The sequence below is a fragment of the Uloborus diversus genome, chromosome 5 (assembly GCF_026930045.1).
Source record: "Uloborus diversus isolate 005 chromosome 5, Udiv.v.3.1, whole genome shotgun sequence".
Taxonomy (NCBI): Eukaryota; Metazoa; Arthropoda; class Arachnida; order Araneae; family Uloboridae; genus Uloborus; species Uloborus diversus.
Genome location: NC_072735.1, coordinates 55,271,307 through 55,296,036, shown reverse-complemented (window position 1 = coordinate 55,296,036; position 24,730 = coordinate 55,271,307). Strand labels below are relative to the sequence as shown.

Sequence of the window (24,730 nt, the reverse complement as noted above, 5' to 3'; positions counted from 1 at the left end):
TTATGGCTGCAAAAGTAAGTATCTCAAAAAAAAAAAAAAAAAAACATTTATATCTGTAGCTACAAAAAGATTTGAGTTACAATAACGTTTTCCGTTTTATTTAAACCACTGGTAACCACCGTTTTTTAACTCAAGGGATTCTCATACAAAGATAAATTTCTCGGCCCGGAGCACATACAAAAGCTAAAAATATTCTCAATTTTATTTTCTAGATACCATGGGAAAATGCTCAAAAGGAAATAAATTTTCAAACCAAGAATTGCTTTTATCAACTATTTCAAGCTTTTTTAATTGATATGAAGTTTTCACCTGTTTTTAGAGTGCCGAATAAATAGAATTGGTTGTTTTGGAAGCTAACAAAATATAATTTTAGATTCGGGCCAAATTGATCAGCTTCGAGGGCCACATGTGGTTCGAGGGCAATAAGTTTGGCGCTATTTTTTTTAAAAAAAATTTAGAGGGCCACTTTGAAACTCTCTATCTTATGACGTTATTGAAATGAGAGAAAAAGCCCCATTAACGAAAAAATTGGAACTGAAGATACATACTTTTGTAGTTACACGTTACATTTTTATTCAGTGAAATCCCGTTACTACGAATAGCAATGCAACAAAATATCTGTTTCAGCAAAGTAAATGTTTATTACTGATTTAATTGCCATTGCAAGGCGTAAATTCCATTACAATAAAACTCCCGTTATAACGAAGGTATTGCAGGATCTTTTGAAGTTCCTTGTAACGGGATTTCACTATAGTATAAGTTGACTTTTTACAAAACGCTTAGCAAAATAAAACATGCGTCTTGTTTTGACTAATGGTATGAGCTGAAAACGGACAACCAAGTTACCTCTTCTGAATGTTTCACAAATTCACTTATTGGATTTAAAATAGCAAAACCTTGTCAACACACAAAATAGAGCACTGCTCTGCTCGTCAAGCGTTGCCAAAAACCATTATCAAATTATAAATGAAATTACTGAATTTTAAGTGGGCCAAGATCAAAGTAACACCATCTCGCATTTTATGGCGTGATTTCCAGTCTTGGTAATGTTAGAGCGTTATTCCATTACAGATTTTGGCTTTTATATGACGATGATTGCTATTAAACTTATTTCAAGAACTTTTTCCCATCAGCATTAGTACCTCTTTTATATAGCTACTGATTTATTACGTCTGATAGTCATAGTTGACTGTATGATATAAATTCCAATGATTTCATATTACACATTCAAATATGACTTCATCAAAGCTCTTAACAAATTAATAAAATAATCTAAAATGAAATGTTAGTTAGGATGTGTCCACCGCGGTGTCCATTACATCTCTCAATAGTGAGGTACAAATGAAAGTTTTTACAAGTGTCCTTTCGGAGTTAACAGAGCGTGTAGAAGGGGAAGATAAAGCAACCCCTCTCTCCCCGGGAGATCACAGGGGAAACGAAGAAGGAATTTCACGGCCTGGGCCTTTTGGAGGTAGCTTTTTCTCTGACAGTTTTCTACGTGCAAGTCCGTCTTGCGGGCTTTTTAACAAAACGTGATATTACGTGCAAATACGTGAGTCGGTTAACTTATTGTTTCACCTAACCAATGAATCGTCCAAAATATGTTGCTGACATTTAGCTCAACTAACAGCAGAAACATACAAGACAAGTCTTTTTTGATTACGTGCTAAGGTTTCGGTTACAATACTATAAATTTAAAATTAATTTTGAAATATGTTGTTAATTATATTAAATTATAAATTATTGTCATAAATTGTTAATTTAACTTCACTTTATGGTTTCAGATTTCTGATTTTTTAAAAAAAAATATGAAATACAGTTGGCTCTCTGTTTAACGACACTCTATTTAATGACTTTCTCTATTTAAATGTGACTTTTCATGCTCCTGGGTGCTCCACTGTAGTTTGAAGGCATTCTATTTAAAGACGATTTTTGGTGGTCCCTTGAAAGTCATTAAATAGAGAACCAACTGTAGTAATTTTATTTTCATAAAACCACCAAGAAGGGCTTGAGAAATTATGAAAATCAATACTGCTGTGGGAAGGTCAAGGACAGTGTCTGCAAATTTGTCATTTTTTATTTTTTGAGTTTTTGTCATATATTGTTCGGTAACTGAATTGTACAAACTTACTTCTTTGGTTTCCGCAGAAAATAAAGCAGAAAAAAAAAGTCAAATTCTAACATTTTCTTGTTGTTAGTGTTGGAATCCAAAACGCATTTCTTCAAATATCTCAAAAACTAATTTCTACAGATTCTACCCTTTACATTCCCATGACAGAATAGTGCTTGTTAGTTAAATTTAAAAAATAAAATAAAGGTTTCGTAATTGAAATGTTGTTCAATGTGCTTATTAATAACTCTAAATTTGAGGCAGGAGCTTGTTGGGTGCATTTGTTTACTTTTGACACCTAGTAAAAGTCTTTCTATTCGAAATATACAGGAATGACTTTTCATAATTTAACTCTAGTGTTAAAAGTTTTTTTAATAATACTGTGCTTTTTTAGATTTAATCGAGGAAAGATGGAAAAGCTGCGACAGGATCTAGGTGATATGGAAGAAAGCTACAAATCATTCCGCCATAGTCATTGGGCTTTCAGCAAAGTAGCTCTAACCCACAGCCTTAGTATCGTAAATGAGCCTGAAAATGAAGATACTGCATTGCATGTGTTTTCATCCATTCTTGCCTACTCAGGATTACTTGAGCAGGGTATAAACACTTTTTTTTTAAATTTATGTCATAATTGTTACGTCTTCCAATTTCAGGTCTAAATAAATATCAGACTCAAAACTATGATATAGACAAATAAGTTACAGCAGCTCTCTGAGGCGGTTCATGGACAATAGTGGCACAATTCATAGCACAAGCAAAAACCTGTTATTCATCAAAAAGCATTACAAAAAAATTACATTTGCAAATCCTTTTTTGTACAATCAATTACACAGTTTCTGTTTCAGTGGCGGACTATTGCCACTCTTGACAGTAATGAACACCACTATAGCTGGGGCAAACTTAACCTTACACCGTTGTAATGCTGTGATTAGGATTTGCATAGTTTTCACAAAGCTGCAAGGTAAGGTTTGCCCCAACTATATCGTTGTATAATTCCGTGTTGATAATTTTTTCTGATTGAATTTTTTTTCTAAAACTTAAATGCTATTGCATAATTAAAATGCATGCTAAATCTGGTACAGCCTTGTTTAGCCGAACTTACTGAGACAAAGGCAATTTGATGCTAAGTCTCATAGCTTCATTCAGCTTTCCCTGAATTTAAGATTTTTAAAAAAATCCTTCTAAAATTACTAAATTTTTCAGAGGATGCTGAATGGCTTGGAGAAAGAGATCACTTACAGCTTGCCCAATCTATTTTGGATCGAAGTATGAAAAAAGAAGTGCTCATGAATGAACTATTTTTACAGCTTATTAAACAGACTACTGATCATCCAGGTAAATAATTCCAATGTTTGAGTTTTTTGTGAAATCAATCAATCTATCCAATAAAAAATTATTTTTTAGTAGATTATTAATTTTTAATTCTGAAAAGTGAGGGGACAAGGCCCCTTTACTTTTGGAAGTGAGGGGGCAGTTACCCCTCCCCCCCTCCTCGGTACGAGCCCCCCATGACTTTCAAAAATGCCTTATTCCGCAAATTCAGTTACATAGTTGCAAAATTGCAGTTTTCAAATGCCCGAATATCCCTTTTCATTAGCTATGCTTAGGTGTGCATACCCATATCCTCTCATTCAGCAAAATTTGGAGTTCCATTTGGCAAACTGAGAACTTCCGCCTTCCAAAAATTTAAGCTTTGGTTAATAATTAAGCTCTGGTCTTTTCATCCATGAACTCACTTTTTTTGCATTGAACAAGGGATTCTGTGTAATCCCCAACCACATGTCTGCGGTTTCCTGTAAATTTGAGCATATTAACCACAAAGTATTTTCTTTTACAATATAGCTTCCTTAGCTAACCTTGCTAAAAAGCTGATTAGTTTATCTGAAATGTCATTTAGTATCATGTAATTTAAAGTCGGTTTCGATTTATTAATTTTGTTGTAAAAATGTATAAATGTGAAGGAGTAGGGAGGAATGCTGCACTTTCCTCACAAAATTATATTTTCTGCTGTGAATGTGTTTAAAATTGTTCTTGTTCTCATAAAAACGGGACAGTGAATTTTTAGTTTTGTATTTTCCTACTTTTTATGTGTTTCTTGCTCTTGTATTTGAAAAGACTATATTTTTGTTAACTTGTTATGTTAAAGGCAGACTTCAAAAAAATGTATTTCAAACTGAGCTTCCTTTGTTTGTTTACTCTGTCATATTTCTCTCTATTAAAGATGCAAATAGTAGAGTTAATTTGAGGCATTGGCAGCTGATGTCACTAGCATGTAGCGTTGCAGCTCCTTCTGATCGTCTCATCATTAGCTATCTCCATGCTCATCTTCGTAGGTGTTCGATTGATGAAGTCACTGAAGAAGGGCAGTATGCACAGTTTTCCCTTCGGGTATGCAATTTTTTTTTGTACAAAAGTGTCATTAATAAATTGCTTTATACTCTGTTTCAATGAAGAAGCTAAATTTATGGTTTTTTGATTGTTTTACATATTTTCAAATAATGGTCAACTCAAATTAAAATAATTAATCTTTATCTCAACACTAGAAATTTTCCCATTCCATTTTATGTTCTATTGCCGTCAACAAATTATGGGGTGAATGTAATTTTAAGTGGTGGAAAAGGTGATTAAAATGTGTAGAAACAATGATATGCACAGAAAATCTGAGATGAATTTTGTTGCTATCACAACAACATGAAGTAGGGGAATTATTTTAAATTTGTATAGAGACTGTCATGCATGCACAAAATGACTTACATGATGTAAAACATTTCTTACAAAAGGAAAGAACATTTTTAATTTTCTATATTGGAATTGAATAAGAGACTTCGTTTGAAGGGTTCAGACTCTGAAACTATTCGCTTTCCTGTTCTACTAGTGTAAAACCAGCATTGATTAATAATACAATCTGCTAAAGGAAACTTGATGGATACGTTTTCAATAGCTAATTTAATCATCCCATACAATTTAAAGTTTTTGGATATATATTCTGCATCCTTCTTCATAAAAAGTAATCTTTTTTTCTATGGAAAAAAATATTGAGCTGTTATGTTGTAGTTATTTGTGACATATTTCAGATGTAACATCTTAGTTAAGATCATTTGTCACACAGCAGTGAAACATTTTTGATAGAAAGTGGTTGGAAACCAAAGATGAAAATTCCGAGAAAAATGTGAAACATGATGCAATTTTGAAACTTACCTTTTATTTTCTCTAATTAACAGTGAGAAACATTACAAAACATTAAAATCTTTTGTGAAATGAAATTTAAGGTGTTAGTTTCAAGTTCAGAAGCAGATTGTTAAAGACAGTATCAAAACAACAAGTGAGAAAAAAATGAGATTCATAGTAAACCTGCATTTTTTTTAGTCTTTTTTAAAATTGTTTTTTTTTTTCAGCACATTTTAGATAATATGTAATTCATTGCATTGTGCTTAACAGTACATTTTTACCAATTACTGACTGTAAAAAATTTCTTTCATTTTCTTTGTTTCACTTTTTAGTAACTTTAATTCTTAACTTCATATATTGTTGCGTTCTTTTTTCCAGTGCTTGATGCGATCTCTTGAAACTCACGGCCGTAGATGGCCTCCTTCAAAACAAGAGATTGGATGCACCATAAGCAGGAGGCCCGTGCATGCTAGAATCTATTTCCTGGATGGGCAGTTCCAGCCTGTAGAATTTGATCCCTGTGCCTCAATGGGAGAAGTATGACTTTCTTTGAATTTTAGTGGGAGGGTAAACTAGATATCATTATGAGGATGCGAATGCACCATCCATATCACAGAAATCTGTCTTTTGAAAATATCTGAAGACAGAACTGGGATAGGAAAAAAAAACAAGTTAGTCGGAGGTGGGATGTCTTACATCCCGGGAAAATTTAAATTCTAAAATATTATTATTTTACTTGACTACATCATATTGTGAGTCCTGTACCTTTTTTATATCAAATTGTAAGTGATAGAGCACAAGAGATTAAGCTAGCATTATATGCAGACAAAATCATTTTATAGTTTAGGGTGCAATAAACCTCACCTTACCTAAAGTAAAAATATTTTCCCAGCGTAATTTTTACTTATAGTTTTTTTCTTCTGTAGGTATTATTACTTTGTATTCAAATCATTTAATTTCCTTGTATATGCTTCAGTTAATTTTTAATTTTGTCTTTAAGTATAATTTTATAGTTAGAAATTACAAAATCTCTATAGTTACATGAAAATGTTTTAAATATTTACATTTTTGGCTTTGTATGTGTATGCATATACACTAACAGTACTGTTTCAGTTATATTTATATAAATAAATTATGCAAAAATCACTGGAAATTTTTCTCACTAATTCGTTATTTTTTTTTTTTTTTGAAATGCACAAGAAATATAATATTGGGGCTTCATATACCTCTCCTAATCACTTACATTAATAAAAAATCGTCTCAGCAGCAGAGCCGTGCCAAGCCATATCAGCGGCATCGTGCAAATGTCTTTTGGGCACCTTTATGCTCTGGCATTTGTGGAAAATATAGTTAACAGCTGTTGAGAAGTTTTGTAGACAAATATAAAATTAAAAAAAAAAAAAAAAATTGCAATTAATTTTGGAATATGGTGTACATTTTTACTTCATGTCTCGAAATTATTTAGAGTTCAGCAGCTCCTCTGATATGCTCATAATGCGTTTTGGAAAAAGAAAAATGTTTTAAATATCAAAGTTAACATTTTTATTGAGTATCTATCTAATCTCTAAGTGATGAATAAATTAATAAAACTTTCATGCCTACCAAAAAAATGACAACAGAAGCAGTGGGGCAACTGGAAAATAGTTTTTTTTTTGGTGTGGGGGGGGGGGGGAGGCACATTGAGAAACAATTTTCTTTTAAAAATTTTGAAGCTAGTAGTTTTAAAAATGCAAGTTTAGAGTCTTTGTTGGTCTTATGGAGAAAACTGTACAAGGGCTTCGCCAAAATTTGTAGAAGTTGAAGCCATTAACCGCGATTATAGGCCAATGACGTTAGAATGAAGGAAAGAACTCTGGAATTCTACCCGATGTTTTTAATTTTTTTGAAAAATAAATCCTCCTCTACCCTCCAATGTTTCAAAATTGAACTTACAAAAATGCATTTGTAGACAACTTCGAAGATTTTTACGGGAAGAGGATTTTAGAACTCCCCCTGGAAAAATTTTCAAAATTAAAGTCCTAAAAACTTAAGCAATATTCTTTGATATTAGGAAAAAGAGATTCAGAGGCTATTCTACTTAAATTTTTCGTAAGTCACGTTGAATTTAAAAAAAAACTAATTTTTGATGAAATTAAATGAAGGTGGTTCAGATGCCCTTGCCCGAATATTTTCTGAAATTGAAATCTTAGGAACATAATTGTAAGGCCACATTTGGTAACATTAGGGGCGGTAATCCTTCAAAATTGAAGCTCCATACCGCAATTTTAGGTGATTTTCGAACAAAGTTTCAAGCAATGTTGTTTGATATTCAAGGCTTTCCCTGGAAATTTTGTGAAACTGAAGATTTGAAAACAAAATTTGAGATGTTCCATAATGCTTGTGGTGGGAGAGGGGAAGATTCGGAGGAGTAGCATTTTGAGGACTTTCTTATTTTCAGACTTACTAGAAAAACAAAAAATAATATGGAAGAAAGAAAAGATACAGAACGGATAGGGAGAGGGAGTAGCTGACCAATTAGCTGTAACAATTGAAAAATTTTAATTCAAGATTTATTTTTAAAGAAATTAAAGAATCACCCCAACAGCATTACTTTTTTCTTGTTAAAACCACTTTGTATCCCTAAGACGTGTTTTTTTTTCTCTTCAATAATAAAGAATATTTTTGAAAAACATTCAACTCGGCATTCTCTGGAGGGGAGAGGGCATGGGGTGGGGCAACCTTTGGGGTGTCACCCCCCCTCCCCACTGGTTGTGTCATGGAACAGGAGGGTACTGATTATATTTCTAAATTGAAGGATAATATTGTAGAGAATATTCCACATCAAAATCTGAAACTGAAAATTGCCGGAAAAACTAATAATTCTAAAATACGGAAACGTTAAAGCGGCATGAAATTTAATGTCTTAAACAAACACATTGTCCAAAGCTCTATCTTTAATTTAAAACACAAGTAGTTAAAGAAAAGCAGGATCGGGAAATCGAGTAATTGAAGGACTTGGGGCAGGAATGTAATAAGCCACACTTTTGAAATTGAATATTTTTTGTTCTAAATGCTGCTTTGATAATTGAAATAAACCTGACAATGGATTATGTCACTTTCAGAAAAACGCATCTGGTTTTAGTATTGCAGAATATAGAATGTATAATAATCTATAAAAAATATTTGTAGAACTTTTCAAAAGTTGGAAATTGGCCTACTGGGAGAAACCGATGTGGCATATCACATTCTTGCCCCGACCCTTCAATCATAGTCAAGGTGTTACTTTTCGGAACTAAAAAGTCAATTTGAATTATTTTCTATGATATATGAATATTATGCACAAATAAATAATGTGCAAATGTACATACCGTATTTTTAATGTATGGTAACATGATGCAATGGATTTAACACGAACAATAGTTACAAAACACAAAAAGACATATTGCACAAATTATAATACAACATATTCACTGTGAGAACCAAAATGGTGAATAGCAGAGTTTTCCCGCTTCGTATGCGATGTGATTTGTTTATATCGTATCATCGTGAAATATAGACATACCGAAATAGCATTCACTGCTCCACATATGAAGAAAAATGTTAATATATGCATAAATTAGCATCATGTGTTTTCAATGTAAAAGATTGCGCATTTGAATAGGATGTTTAAACACAATAAGGCAATAATTTTTCCTTTTAGTTAGGCAGCGAGGAGGATTGCCTCTTTTAATGAGCAGTATCATTTCACCGCCACTATTAAATATAATAAAAAATTCAGTTTTATTTTTTTGGTTGGAGCTTTTTCCCCCTTCATTTGGAGCATTTTTGATTGGTAGAGCTTGGCGCCTTTTTGATTCTGGTGTTGTTGTTGTTGGCTATTGAAAGAAAAGTTATCGATTCCCATGCAAATTCGTTCTTGCACTTCGGCTGGGTGCGGGCTGACGCGATTGACGTCATCGGCGATCGGCACCACGTGCTGAGTCGACGTGCATAAGACACGTGCATTGAGATGAAAGGAGGTGGTGTTTGGAATGAATGAGTGGGGGTGAGTATCAAGTTGATAGATGAGATGGTCTTTGGTTTTAAGCGATTCTGTTTTTATTTTATTATCCTGTAAATAGTTATGACTGAGTGTTCAAATAAACGACGAGTTTTTTAAAATTAGATTTTTCTTTCAAAAACAACTGCTACATGGGTTTAGAACGTTGGGAAAGTTCAGTAAAGGAATTATTTTTCCAACAGTTGTGTGCTGCACGTCCTTGCGCATAGGACGGCGCAACTTAGCTCAGCAGTCAGTGTTGTAGTTGAAAAAAAATATTTATGTGACTGCACCTCCTTTTATTGGGCAGAAGTCATAATTGTTGAATTTTTGTTAGCCCCAAAAAATTCAATTTTGAAAATACTTAATGCCAACTTTAATTTAAAAAACAAATACTTTCCATAAATTTGCATTAATTTGCAAGAATAAATCAAATACTTCGAGAAACAGCGTTCTCCCACTCAATGATGGCTTTTGAATGCAATATGTGGATGCTTTGGTGGCTCATCTTCAAGTAATTGTGGAATGAATGGGGGGGGGGGGGATGTGACAATTTAATGCAGTAAAATGACCACAGAGTTTTTTTTTTGCCTAGCTTATGGAAAGGATGTAATATGTGCAAGATGTTTTCAATCTTAGAACCACAACTTGTACCCATGGTTCCTGAAAAAAAAAATTTTTTTGCTATGATTTTGTAACAATATTAAATAGTTCATTATAAGTTTAATAATTAAAAAACTAATAATAATTTTTTTAATGACATTTTCTTAAAACTTAAAACTTTGCCTTTTGATAAGTTTAATGCTGAAACGGAGGTAAATTAGTTTTAATTATTTGAAATAGCATTATATACTTGTGTTCTTTGCATGTTGTATATTTTGTACAAGCACATTCTTAATGTAAGAGGTACCAAAAAGATTGATTTGACATATGATGGCATTATTTCTGTGTATTTCTTAATTTTTTTTTTATTAGATTAGTAATAAAACTTTAATACAGTGCCCGCCACTAATAAAATCACTGGATTATGAAATCAGCCACTTTATAGAATCAAATCTGGAAGAACAGAATCATTTCTATATCAAAACATGTTAGGTTTATCCTTTAATAAAATCATCCTTACCATTTTATAAAATCAAACTTTTGGAGAGCATATGTTAATTCTTCTCTGAATAGAACCAGGATTTTATTTTTTCTTTCAAAGATTTAAAACATTGCAGCACTAATAAAAAAACAAATTCCCAATAAACAAAAATGAAAAAAAAGGTGAAGGTTGTAGGTTTTTTTTTGTTGGGGAGTTGAAAAAAAAAAGTAGAATGAAGCAGTCTCAAGAGAATTGTTTCAGAGCCATATATTTAGTCAGTGCTGCCTGTTTCCACTTCGCAGAACTGTTTTGACATGCAGCCCTGCTCACTGACCACTGAGTCAATCAGTTCATTATCATTCAGCTATCTACAGGGGTTGACAGTTAATTTTTACAATTGAGTTTTAACTATTAGCTAGAAAGTCATGACAATTTGAGTGTGAAAGATTAATTCGAAATTTTGAATAAGTATGACAAGCTTCCTAAATGCAGTTAGTGTGATGCTGCAATTAAATTAGGGATTTCTCAATCTTTACTTTCAAATTTTTTTATTCAAACAACAATAAGTCAATATTTTGAGAACCTTGTGAAATTTTAAAAATGTTCCTTATGTAAGTTAAAATGTCAACTGTATTTTGCAACTGAACTAAAATAATATAATATTACTAGACTTAAAATAAAATACAACTAATCGTAATTTATTTCTTTTTTAGAGTATTTTAACTTACAAACCTTTTATTTATTTCAGTGCATGAGTGCCGGTTTATAAAATCAGCTGCTTTATAAAATCAAATGTCCTCAGAACGAATGTGATTTTAATAAGCGGCTGTCACTGTAGTTTGTATTGAAAATTTTTACTGTTAGTTAATGAAAGTTAGTTTTTACACGTGTCACATGATTGGTCACAACTATTCATTTTGAAAGTTTATTATTGATGCAAATGATTTTTTTAAAGTTTTTTTTTCACTATAAATGTATGTACGAAGTAATTATTTTAGTAAAAATATGTTATTAACTTCATCTACTATCTCATCAGGTTTTGGAGATGGTACGAGCCAAAATTGATTTACGTCCACGAGTGGAGGGGTATGCATTGTATGAAGTTATTGGTACAAATGGTAATTACGACTTTTACTGCACTTGATGCTCATTTTTTTCTGCTTTTATTGTATTTCACTACATTGAGTTTGCACCTAATTTATGTCAATGCATTTAATTTTGAAGCTCATACTGTTTTGATTTTATAATGCATTTTTATGTTTATTTATGAATTTTTTTCTATATTTTGTACTACTGTTTCCTGTTACTGCTGAGTCGAAGACTATATTTGCCGCATTTGAACAACAGCCTGCATTTGTTGTCAATTGAATCTACTGTATGCATTATTTCTTATAAAATTCTGTAATGGTGAAATCCCAAAATATCTCATTCAACTGTTGACATGAGGTGTGACATTAAAAACACATGTGGTGAAAGGTTTGAAAGAGTTTAACAAAAACTGAAAGAAATCAAGTATAACGTGATACCTGATTTCAACGTGGTGTGAAAAAATTCTCAGTAGCACTATTATATTTTATTACAACTTAATTTAGTTTATAATTAATTGCACAACTTGCATAATATGTTGTTTGTTGTCAAATCTCTCTGCAAGGTTTTGACTTAGCATTAAAATTTGTTTCAATCAATTAAATGTTTTAAGCTTTGAATTTTTCATGAAATATTAATGTTTCAAGACCTTTATGCAAAAAAATTTCTGAAATTAAAACTCAACTATGATTTTTAGAACGTGCTTTACTGCCAGAGGAGAAAATATGTGATACAATGGCCAAATGGGAACGATATCAGGAAGGGCAAAGCAAAGTCAATGCCAATAGAAAGCAGCATTTCTTTTTGTTCAAGGTCTGTAATTACATTTACAATTGTTTGAAGTTTTTTTGGGGTTTCTTAGTGACAAAATAATCAGATTTTTAAATCTTAATTTAGAAACATTTGTTCCTTGATGCTTATATTGATCTGAATGATCGAGTTGAAAAAGAACTTCTGTATCATCAAATAGTTCACAATGTTCGACATGACAGATTCCCTGTTACTGAACAAGAAGCAGTGAGTATTTTTTAAATTCTTTTAAAAACTTATTTCTTGTCTTAAAAAATGTTTTATTATTTAATTTTGAAGAAAGTAAACTAGAATTCTTTTATATTCATTTGTAGTAACTTTCCCAGTTGTATAAAAAAGCCTTTTAGATAACTTTTTAATGTGACATTTTTACTTTTTTTGAAAAATGATTTCTGTTTAAAAAAAAAATTGCATCTATTTTATTCTAGTAGTCATATGCTATTAACTTCTAGATTGGGTACCTATTTTTTTTCTTGCAGTGCCTTTAGTACTTTTGTTGGTAGTGAATTTTTTCTTAACCCAATGCATTAGCAAATTGCTCCTATGTTTTTTCTTTTGGGTGATGTTTTCGTAAAAAATCTATATGCATATTGTCACTTCAAAGAAACAACAGTCAGATATCCTGCCGTTGTTCCGACGCAGTGATAATGGGCAGTATATTCAAATTGAGCCTGTGTGTTGTGTGTGGGCAAACTTGAAAACTGTGAGATATCATAATAGTGATCAATTTTCATCGGAAAAAAAAAAAAAACGCAATATAGTAAGGGAGAAGAAAAATAGTTAGTTTGATATATAACATTTAGGATGTTTGACATTTTATGTTCAAGAAGAAAAATATCAGATGTGACATTTAAAAATTTCCAACTACTTTTCTTTTTTATTTTCTAAAATGCTAAATTTTTGTGTATAATACAAAATGGAAAAATTTGCTTGATTAAATTTTCGAGTTTGTAATTCCTATTTTCTGTGCGTGAAAAACAAATGTAAAAATTAGCATCAGCCCATAGCAACTAATATTTCTCTGTTTAAAAGCTTTCATTGCTAAATTTTTAATGCCCCCCTCCCCTCATAAAGATCATAAAGTATTTTCATTTACATGCTATTTCAGTGTGAATTAGGAATAACAATTTAAAGTTAAAGAATTCCGTTCACATTTCCAATTAATTTGTATCGAAAGTTCTAACCCATATAATTTTTATCTAACTTAATGTTACAGTGTCATTTTTCACAATTTTGTTCATGTCTGAAGTAAATATGTTGTTTATTAGGTTATGCTTTGTGCTTTGAAAGCCCAGTTAGACGTTGGAGATTGTCAACAAGGAACATTAGATTACAAGTAAGGCAAATGTTTAGATTTCTTCTTTTAATGGTACCTTAAATAGCTCTTAACATAATCTTGAAAATAAAATTGAAATGTACACAATATCTGTAAAAGAAACTCCAGCACTAAAGATTTGTGGTAATTTTTTTTTACTTACTGTATCTTGTAATTAAAAATAAGATTTATACACTATCTACTCTAATTAATCTGAATTGTTTAAATTGTAATCATTTAAATAAATCGCTCCTGCACAAAAAAGTGTAATAATTGTATTGTAAATTACATTTTAAGCATTTTATATCTTCACAAAAGTAACATAGTATAATTACTATATGTAAAAGCTCTATAGGTTGCATTAAAATCTACATATAGCAACAATATAAGCAATTTGCTCAAATTATGTTCTCATAAATTTGGCTATTTATGTAACTGTTTATGAACATATTTGAAAATTAACATCTAATTTCGCTTGATTTTAATTTGATCTTTATTCTTGTTAAAAGTTTGAACTCTTCTACTTTTGAAATAAATAAGTTGAGTATTTCCTTGTAAATGGAAACTTTGGAGAATTAATTCTAGTTTCTTAAACACTTGTTACTACCACATGAATAATGCCAGTATTATTTATCTTAAAATTGTTTATAATTTTATTGTTATAGAAATTATGCATGTTTTTTCTTCTCTAGAATCTAGATTTCATAAATATTTACTAAAATTCTTGTATTAAGTCTTCCATTTATCAGAATAGAAATTAAAAATCATCAAATTTGTAAGCATGCATTTATGCCCTTTTTTTTGTTATGAGCATTTTAGTATTGAACATTTCTGAGGTTCTATTTTCCATTAATAATAGAAATTTGGTGCTGTTTATCAATTTTGTGTTTTAAATATGTGGCTTACAGTTGTAATTTCAAATAGAAATTTCTGAACATTGAGCAGACTTTCTTGCTTAAAAAAAAATCTGAAATCTGGCTTGTTGTTGAACTGTTAGAGAGCATGCTTATATCTCCATTGCTCCTTGTAGATGTTTTATTGTTCCCCATCTGAATCTTAAGATATGGAAGTATATCATTTAAAACGCATTCAAGTAGCACCAACTTTTAATCTCTTAAAAAAAAACAACTCCATGAAAATGTACAAAATTTAATGAGCAAAAAGCAGCAGAAATGTAAGTTATTAAATAGGATGTTTTTCTACTTTTATTTCTAATGTGTTTATTGAAACCAAAAAGAAAGCCAAACTATGCCTTTAAGGTGAAAATACAACGTAAATAAAGCACAAATATTGGAGAAAATACAGCATATAGCTATTTCAAGGCTACAATGGAGCCTCTTCATTAGTGCAAAAAGCTCACCAACACAACCAGAAGTTGCGAGAGAACTGACAACAACCAGGTGGACACCGGTATTTATACCAAAGAGGGCCAACCAATAAGAATACAGGAACAGGACATCAAACAACCAATCAGCGAACAGCATGTACACTCCGAGCTCAAAGCAAGGAGAGAGACAACCAATCAGGAGACAAAAAGAGTGTGAGACACCAAAGAAACAGGAAAGGCAATTATAGAAATTGCTTCCAAATATCATGAAAAAATGGAGTGCTGGAAAAATCATTGACAAGAGAATGAGAATTTTTCCAAATATGGTAATCTTTCCAGACATCGAGGTCATAAACCGAAGAACATTTACAAATAATCTTTGCAGATGAAAAATCAAAACAGTGACCAGAAGTCCAACAATGCTGAGCGATGGAAGAACGAGCAAGCTCATTATGTTTAACATAGTTTTCATGCTCTTTCAGACGGTGCTTGAGAGCACATTTAGTCTGTCCAACGTAGCCAAGTCCACACTTGAAGGAGATGCTATAAATACCCCAGTTGCTATGGCAATGGGGTCCTTTAAATTTGTAAATTTTATCTTATTAACTGATTAATTGCCTTTCCTGTTTCTTTGGTGTCTCGCACTCTTTTTGTCTCCTGGCTTCTGATTGGTTGTCTCTCGCCTTGCTTTGAGCTTGGAGTGTACATGCTGTTCGCTGATTGGTTGTTTGATGTCTTGTTCCTGTATTCGTATTGGTTGGCCCTCTTTGGTATAAATAAAGGTGTCCACCTGGTTGTTGTTAGTTCTCTCGCAACTTCTGGTTGTGTTGGTGAGCTTTTTGCACTAATGAAGAGGCTCCATTGTAGCCTTGAAATAGCTATATGCTGTATTTTCTCCAATATTTGTGCTTTATTTACGTTGTTTTTCCACCTTAATCATATTGTGCACAAAGCTTATATGATAATTTTTCATTAAACTATGCCTTTGTTATATTAAACATAAGGCGTTTGAATTTCCTTACAGATTTTTTCTTTGCTCATTTTGTTTTTAAAATGTATGATGATGTTGAAAACAAACAAACCACTATATCTAAACACCTATAATTATGACATGTTTGAAAACGTGTCATTATTATAATGGTGTAACATGTGTTTGTGTGTTTATTATAGTGGTAAAGGGTGTTTCTTTTAGAGGTATAGAACTTTAAGTTGGCAACACCAGTGGCGTAGCTAGACCCGACTTTCGGGGGGGGGTTACTTCTTTTATATATATATATATATATATATATATATATATATATATATGTGTGTGTGTGTGTGTGTGTGTGTGTGTGTGTGTGTGTGTGTGTACTTGCTTGGAATTTTTTCCTTTTCTTCTTTTTTTTTTCTTTCTCTTCTCTCTTCTTTTTCTCTTTTTTTTTGAGACTAACTTTTCGGGGGGGGGGGGGTTTGTCCCCAAAACCCCCCCCTTAGCTACGCCCCTGGGCAACACTGTTTGATATGTGTGCCATTTTGATAGCTGTTACTTGTTTTGTGTTCAGTTCAGTTTGCAGTTTCATTATGAATAGAGAATAAGGCGGTGCAACATGCCACACAGCGTGTGTCACACATGATTTATTGAAAGAAACGTTCGGTGAACGAATAATTTCGCATAATGGACCCGTGAATTGGCCTACAAGATCATGGGTTTTTAGTCTGCTTGACTACTTTTTGTGGGGCTATGTGGAGTCTCTGGTCTGCACCGATAAGCCACAGATGATTGACGTCTTGGAAGAGAACATTCGCCATCGTATTACTGACATATGGCTTCTATTGCAGCAAAAAGTGAGAAAATCAGACTTTTCCGATTGGATTTTCTCCAAGCCAGCTGAGGTGACCATATGCCAGAAATCATATTTAAATAAGAATAGCAGAGAATCATCTTTCGAATAAAGCAACATTCATGGCAATTAACAACATTTAACTGTGTTTTATTTGAACCTAAAGTTCTCTACCTCTAAAAAAACTCCCTTTATAATGTGTTTGAAAAAAAAAACACACAAGAACTTGTTTTTTATTTATGAAAGAGATTTTTTTTCTTTCAATATTTAATGCGCTGATGTTTTAAATGCGATTGCCACTTTTTTTTGATGACTTTGTTTTGTTAGGCGAGTAATGTGTGAGTGCCTGCCTCCAAGAATTATGATGCAAATTTCCCCCGAAGCTGTTGAAACTCAGCATAGGATATTAGCTGGAATGGATGTAGATCAAAGTAAAGCTGGTTTCTTAATGTTGGTCCAGTCTTGGCCTTTGTACAGAGCTACAATTTTTGAAGTTATGGTAAGTTAATGCTTACCTCACTTCTATGAAGTGATAAACATTCTCTTATATTTTTCTTTTTGAAAAAGCTTTCTGTGATATCACACATACTTAAAAGCATTTTTATGATTTTCCTGGTAGCAATCCTATACATCTTCCTGGCCCAAAGCCCTTTGGCTAGCTGTTGATCAAGTTGGTATACATCTTTTGGAGTTGAGATCTAGAGTAAGTTTCAGCAATCGTTTTAATAGCTCTATTTAAACTCTTGGTGCAAGTGCTTAAAATACGGAAAATTCCACCCTTTCCAACGATATGTAACATTAATCTGTGCAAGTAATTTTTCACCCCTTTAATAACTAGTTAGAATCTGAAAAATATTATTATTTCAAAAGTCAAATTTTATTTAAAAATTCATAAAAATATGATCCTATTAAGATCCCAACTTGAAACTTTGCACAAATAAAGATAAAATACAAACAAATTTTTGAGAATTTTATAAAAAAATAAAAAAATCATGTTTTCTGAGAAATTTAAAATTAAAATTCAATTTTTTAAAAATGAAAATTTTTCTGAAGTTAGTCATGTTTTATATCCTATTAAACAGCAACTAATGTACTTTAAAATGCTTTTTACCAAATCTTTATATTTATATTTGGTGCTGAGTTGTCCATTTTATGTTGAAGCATCCATGAAAAAAAGAGGGTTTTTCGAAAAATCAAAGTGTCACAAATAAAAAAATAAAAGAGATAAAAAATCTAAAAATTTGGACTTTTGATTACCTCAAAGGGTACAATCGATGAGCCAAATTAAAAAAAAAAAAATCAAAAAGGTGAGGGAAAAAATTTCCCAAATTTTGGATCACACACACACACCAACTAGGCTTTAGTATATAACTAGGCTTTATTTTGACAATTTTATTAGGTTTTCATAAACCGAATGATTAGCTTAATTTTTAACTTTCTCTAAATATCTTGTACATTTTAAAAAAATAACAGCTGTTTCAACCTTTTTTTTTGCAATGTTTTACAGTTTTCGTATTCTGAGAATAAAAACTTTATGTGTTTTAATTGAATGTCTTCTTAAATTTTCTTTTCCTGCAACTGAGAAAATATTCAATGTTAGATTAATTTGTTGTTTTTTTATCTACTTTTATATGGATACATTTACAATTCTGAGTAGATTTTATTTGTGTGAAAAGTTGATGTTCATTGATCTGTACCCATTTTCTCATCATATTAAAATGATATATACTGGTGAATCTTCCCCTAACCTCCTCTATAAAGCAACCTGTTGAGTAAAATGTTGTGAAATGTAATTTTTCCTTTACTCATTTAATGTTAACTTTCTCTCTGTTAAACAGTCACCTTTATGTAGTTCCTTCTCACGTGTACCACATTTACTTCTAAACCCAAAATATATTATAGTATCTTTTTCTGTTTTCATTATAATTTTTCATTCAAATTTTACTATCTCGATCGCTTTGCTTATTACTAGCATTTAAATCATCCCCAGCACAGAATTTACTATTTTTAAAAATTTTAAATGTTTTTAAGCAGATTAAGACATTAATGTGCAATGACTTTATACTTTAGTCTGCTTTTGCCACAAATTCTAAACTGAGCTTTATTAAAATTGTAATATCATGAATCTTTGATACTTAATCATTTCATAATTTTAAAAACTATTTTACCCATTTTCCAAGGATCCTCTATTAAGTGGTCATATTATCTATGACAACTGATTTTTGACGTCAATAATTATTTTTGAGGTTTTACTGTGTTTGTTCCATCAAACCCTATTTTACAAAATTTAAGAATGTATTTAAAAAAATTAAACAAATGTTGTAAGGAAAAATGACAAAGTGTAATAGATGAAAAAAATACACGTATGTTTTTGTTTATGCCTAATAAATTTATTTTATATTAATAAAATCAAGTTTTTAATGTATTTCTAAAACTATTTATGAATTATTTCATTTATTTTTTATCAGTTTAATTTGATTTACAAAATAGTAAAATAAATCAGCATTCTTTAAAATGTAGCATGCATGATATTAAGTAATAATGAAAATGGTTTTAATACTTGTGTGTATCTACATATCAGTTGGAAAACCAGATTTTTCTTTATTCTATTCATAGTTTGAAAACGTCATGTATCCTATTTAAATGTTTATGTTTGCTTTTCTCAAAACTTTTCTTTTTACAGAATGTGCTTTGCACTTGTGAATATGAAAGCATCATTAATTATAGCCCATCTTTAAATAGTCTAATGATTGTGACTGGAACAGGTCGAAAAGGATCCAAATATATATTTTCGACTAATCAGGTATGAAAAAACAATGGCTCTAGTTTTAGCATGTTAAATGTATTTAAAATATCATTTGTCGACGACTTTTTGATTAGGTCATGAAAAGTAGAATAGCTTTTATAAAAATCTTATTCCATTCAAAATTGTGTATGCAGCATTTGTAGTTACTCATTTTTCAATGCTATATTAAAACTAATATGGATATTAAGCACCTAAAGATTTTTGTGAATGGTGTTTATGTAATTTAAAATGCCAGCAATAATAAACTGTAAAGTATTTTACTAAATAAACTAAAATGCTAATTAGATAAAATAATATCTGACATGTGATATAATGAAAAAAAAAAAAGCAAATGCAAAAATCTGATCTTTATGTAGCATCTTTTAATGCCATTGTATGCTGAAAAAAAACGAGGTAGATATGGAAGGGGAACTTATAATAAACAAACTGATTTTCAGAACAGGGGGCTTTCAAAAAATAAAATTTTACAATATTATTGCTAGCAAAGTTTTTGAAAAAAAAAAAGGATTTGTTAATATAGTGTCCTGTATACCTTACCTGTTGTCAACAGAGCTTAATATTAAAATTTACACTTTTAGAAAGAATAATTAGTCTTTTGTGAACCATTTGTCATTGGCATGAGCAGAAAAATCCATGCTAATGATACTAATATTTGGCCATGCTAGTGACTAACTTGAACTTAAATGGGATTACAGGCCAAGCAATAATTGTAACACAATATTCCTTTCTGTGGCATTAAATATACCATAGGTACATGAAATCAGAAAAATAAAATGTTTTCATAAAAATTCATTTAAAAAAATCCGTGCTAATGATACTAATATTTGGCCATGCTAGTGACTAATTTGAACTTAAAAGACATTACAGGTCATACATTAATTGTAACACATTATTCCTTTCTGTGGCGTTAAATATACCATAGGTACATGAAATCAGTAAAATAAATTTTTTTCATAAAAATTCATTATGAAAATTACTATCCATTCTAATGACATGGAATTGATGTACTCATCCAATATTTACCTTTTGTTAACAAAATAACTTAAATGCGCACTAATCTAAAATGTCTACCCGTTGCCTAGGAGAAACTTGTTTTCTAAAATTGTTTGTTGCTTATAAAATTTAAATATGGATTAACCAGCTGTTAAAATAAGTATGTACAGTCGAGTCCCAACTTACGTGAGGGATGCGTTCCAAGACCTCTCATGCAAGTCGAAATTTCGCGTTGTGGAAAAGGATATGTGTAAAAACTTTTATAAGCGTACCCAATTATTTTAGGCACGTGTAAACACCCCCCTCAACTGTTAAAAACCATTTCTTAACTATACACTACTGTTTCTTACATAAAGAACTGAATGTTTACTTATATATTTTTTTAAAAACTGTTGTATTCAACATAAGATACTGCTAGAATGATGCACAAAATCAATGATCAATGGAAAAGATAGACATAAATAAACCAGAATATGGTACGCACAGTATATACTAAGAACAGCAAATGCACTATAGTTGTACTGTACAGTAGATTCAGTAATGATATTTGTGACTTAAGAAAGTCAAGATGTTAATAATTTATGCTTTGTGATCAAACCGTATTTCTAATATATTTTTTAATGCAGTTGTTTCACTAGTTCTTTTATAACGTTTATATCTATGGCATTGGCAACACCCTTCTTCCTGGTTTCTTTAATTCATAATACAAGAGCAGCTTCCATTTCCATAAATTTTTGCATTTTACTAGGATATTACTCGGTGAACTTTTACAGATTTCCCTTTCTTGACTTTTAATTGTATGTATAGAAGATTCACTCATACCTAAATGTCGTTCTACCTTCGATGCATATTTTAGTTGAGATTCAGTTTTTTAAGAATAAGCTTTAGCATCGAGAAGCTTTAGCTTTTTTTTGATTGTCAAAAACTTTCTCTTTTTCTTTCTATCTTCACAAACTTTAGATAAAATAGTGCTCTTACGTGTCATTATATTTCATCAAGTTTTTCATTTAGAATGAAAAAAAATAATAAATGGAAAAGGAGTAGTAGTTATTTGTATAAGCAATGTTTAGATTAGTACGGTGTGGGAACCTCTGCTGTCGGTGATGCAAAAGGGAGGAAGTTCTATTCACGAAACAAATATATAAAGTAGCCAATTACAAAGCTAATAATTACACACCACGATTCCCCAACGAAAATTTTTGCATTACGGGTGAGGAATTCGTGTTAGGCCTAAAATTCTTTTCTGGTGAAAAAATCGCGTTATAACCATTTCACGTAAGTCGGATCGCATTGTAGCAGTAGTCGACTGTACTTGCAAAAAAAAAAAAAAAAGAAATGAACTATGGAAGACATAATATTTTGGTCTTACAGTACAGTTTTATTTTTAAAAATGAATTTTTTGAAAAAATAATTTCTAAATATTCATTTTGACGAAAAATGACATTTTTTGTTCTTAAATATGCTTTTAACTTCAAAAATGTAGACATTATGCAAGACATTGCTGTGGACATCCATGTTAATGACATTTTAAACATTTATTCTGTTTTTTTTTTCAATTTTTTTTTTGTTAAAAGTAATTAATTTTTTGGTTCACATAAAAAACAAAAACAAATCATTAAAATAATCCTAGAAAGTCTGTCAAATTATTTTGAATGTTTAAAAGTGCGCAAATTCTCCCCTACTTTGAGAATCATCCTACTAAAGTTAATTAATTGTTACTGCCTTTCCCATAATTTTGTTTAGTAAGTAGGAGGCAAAAAACCTGTTGAATTCTAACTTAACTTTTAGTGTTTTGCAATATTGATTGCAAAACAGCAGTTAGGAGCATGCAATCAGCATTTTCGTTTTCTTCGATTCCGCAATGGAGACATACCCACTTTTTGACAACATATAAATAAAGCCTTTTGAGGCTACTTCCTTGATAATTCTTTCACTGTCTTTGGTAGTTAATATTTTGATTTTCTTCATTAGGCCACTCAAATTGCACACCTCATAAAAGATTACACCAATGTGATAGCCATAAAACGAAAGCCAGTGGAGGTGGCCCGAAGGCGTCGGACACAAGAGTTGCATGATGGCACCCAACACAAGAGTCATCGTCCAGTCAGCATTTTGTACAAGCCTCCACCACCTTTAGCAAGCAATGAACCTATATGAATTGCAAAAACGGAAAGGAGTGCCTTTGTTTGGAATTTCCTGAGTGATGACATTAGATCTGTCTGGAGTTTGTTTCTAGATCTGTACAAATGCAAAATTTCAAAATTCCAGATATGATGAAATCAATTGTTGAACTCTAATTTTGTGATTGAAAATTGAAGCATTTCCTATATTCATTCCATCTTGGTTTTCCATTTGTATTTGAAACTGATGAAATGAATCGAGTGTTGCAATCAAGAACTTGACCAAAAATGTACTCGTTTTAGTAAGTGATATTGTTTTTATAGATTTTATTTATTTATTTATTTATAATGGGACTGTAATCTAACATCTCTCGCAAAAACTCTATCTGATCATTTTTTTACATTTTTATTTGCCTGCAATTTTATGTGCTGGTGCAATCTTTATGTGTAATTTATTTTACTGTACATTCTTTTATATTTTATCGAACTCGGCCATTTAATTGGTGATTTGCTGGAAAAGATCTACTGAAAGATGCATGGGCTATGATTCAGCTATGAAAGTGTGTGAATATTTATAATACTATGCTCAATATGCCATTGATGTATGTTCTATATGGCTCATCATTAATGCCTGTGATGTTTGATAATTTCTGCTTTACTACTTTTTATGTGCAAAAATTTACCGGGTTTTTCATCAGCTTTTGTCTGCTTTGCTTCCAGGTGCTGTGTGAATATTGTATTGCTTAATGTGATTGACTGATCCTTTTTGGGTGAAATGAAAAAAAATATTAAAACAAAAGTTATGTAGGTGTAGGCATGATAAAAAGAATAGTGAAATACTTTTTCTTTTCAAGGATGAAACTTTTCTCAATGTGTTCTTTATTGAATATGTTAGGAAAAAAAAGTGAGACCCAAGTAAATTTAGATGAATCCCTATGCAGATTTAAACAGTAATGTTAAGCAACCAGTAGTTGACATTGTGACGAGAAAATTAATTAACGAGAAATTACAAAATGGCATTTAAATTTGAATTGCTTACTTTTCTGCTTGTTCTGATCTGATCTTTTGGCATCTGTGTTTCTCTCATTAATATTTTTTTTTTTAAGTGTCAGCTACTGGTGATTTTATATTAGTTTATTTTTTGCCAATTAGTTACAAACTAATATAACACTTATCGCTTTTCTCTAAAAAAAATAGAAAACAATACTTCATATACATTTTAAGTTTTGAAATGAAAGTTCTGATAAGATATTAGGAATTTAAAGTTACTTTTGAGTAGCTTTTTTTAATCAATTGTAGAAACTTTAGTGTACAGTCCTGTATATATCAATATTAATGAAACTATGAATATTTATTTTTACCTACAAGTATTTAATTAGGATAAAAAGCATAGTTTTTGAGGCAAAATTATTTTCTCATTGGCTCTTTTGAAAAATTATTTCACTATCTTTTTTATTAAAAGTTATTATTTTGTTTGCAAAATATTAGCTCTTCTCTAAACTTCTATCCAATTTTAAAGGTGCCATACTGCATTGGACAGCCAAAAATTCTGAAACATTCAGTGCCAAGATCGTTTGATCTCTCACTAGATTACTGTAATGAAGGTCTTTTATGATATGTACATCCCTGTAATAGTAGATTAAAGAAAAAACAAAAACAGCATACCAATCTGGCCTTTCAAAACAGTACGTTTGTGCTGAGATAAGTCCATTATTGATGTGAAATATGCACTAAAATTTCACACAGTTGAAAATACATGAACTGCTATGTTACTAAATGTGAAAGGAAAAATTGTTTTCGTGTTTTCAAGATTTTATATGAGTAGTCTCCATCTACTTCAGATGCTTTTTTTACTTAAATGTACAATTTTCAAAATGCAATTTTTTTTATTTGTGATTTTTAAACGAACTCTTCGTCATAGTAGCCTAGAGCAGAATTTTTAGCATATGTAATAAATCTATAACAACAGAACAGTTTTGATAGAAATTGTTGACTTTATCTAATTTTTTAAAAATTATATACACTGTAATTCTTTATTAAAAGAAATGTATTATCAGTTCAATGTCTCTCATT

At 30.9% G+C, this 24,730-nt stretch overlaps 1 protein-coding gene across 1 annotated transcript in view; it reads left to right on the top strand.

Annotated features, from left to right (window-relative positions):
• LOC129222933 (unconventional myosin-X-like) overlaps positions 1–22,694 on the top strand; it is a 259,802-nt gene extending 237,108 nt beyond the window's left edge. Inside the window, exons 33-44 of the mRNA XM_054857494.1 lie at positions 2,505–2,707; positions 3,314–3,445; positions 4,332–4,498; positions 5,657–5,815; positions 11,417–11,498; positions 12,164–12,279; positions 12,364–12,483; positions 13,545–13,612; positions 17,066–17,237; positions 17,358–17,441; positions 19,422–19,541; positions 22,509–22,694. Of these exons, the coding sequence (XP_054713469.1) occupies positions 2,505–2,707; positions 3,314–3,445; positions 4,332–4,498; positions 5,657–5,815; positions 11,417–11,498; positions 12,164–12,279; positions 12,364–12,483; positions 13,545–13,612; positions 17,066–17,237; positions 17,358–17,441; positions 19,422–19,541; positions 22,509–22,694 (1,609 nt within the window). The remainder of the gene's footprint in view (positions 1–2,504; positions 2,708–3,313; positions 3,446–4,331; positions 4,499–5,656; positions 5,816–11,416; positions 11,499–12,163; positions 12,280–12,363; positions 12,484–13,544; positions 13,613–17,065; positions 17,238–17,357; positions 17,442–19,421; positions 19,542–22,508) is intronic.
• Positions 22,695–24,730: the final 2,036 nt, after the last annotated feature.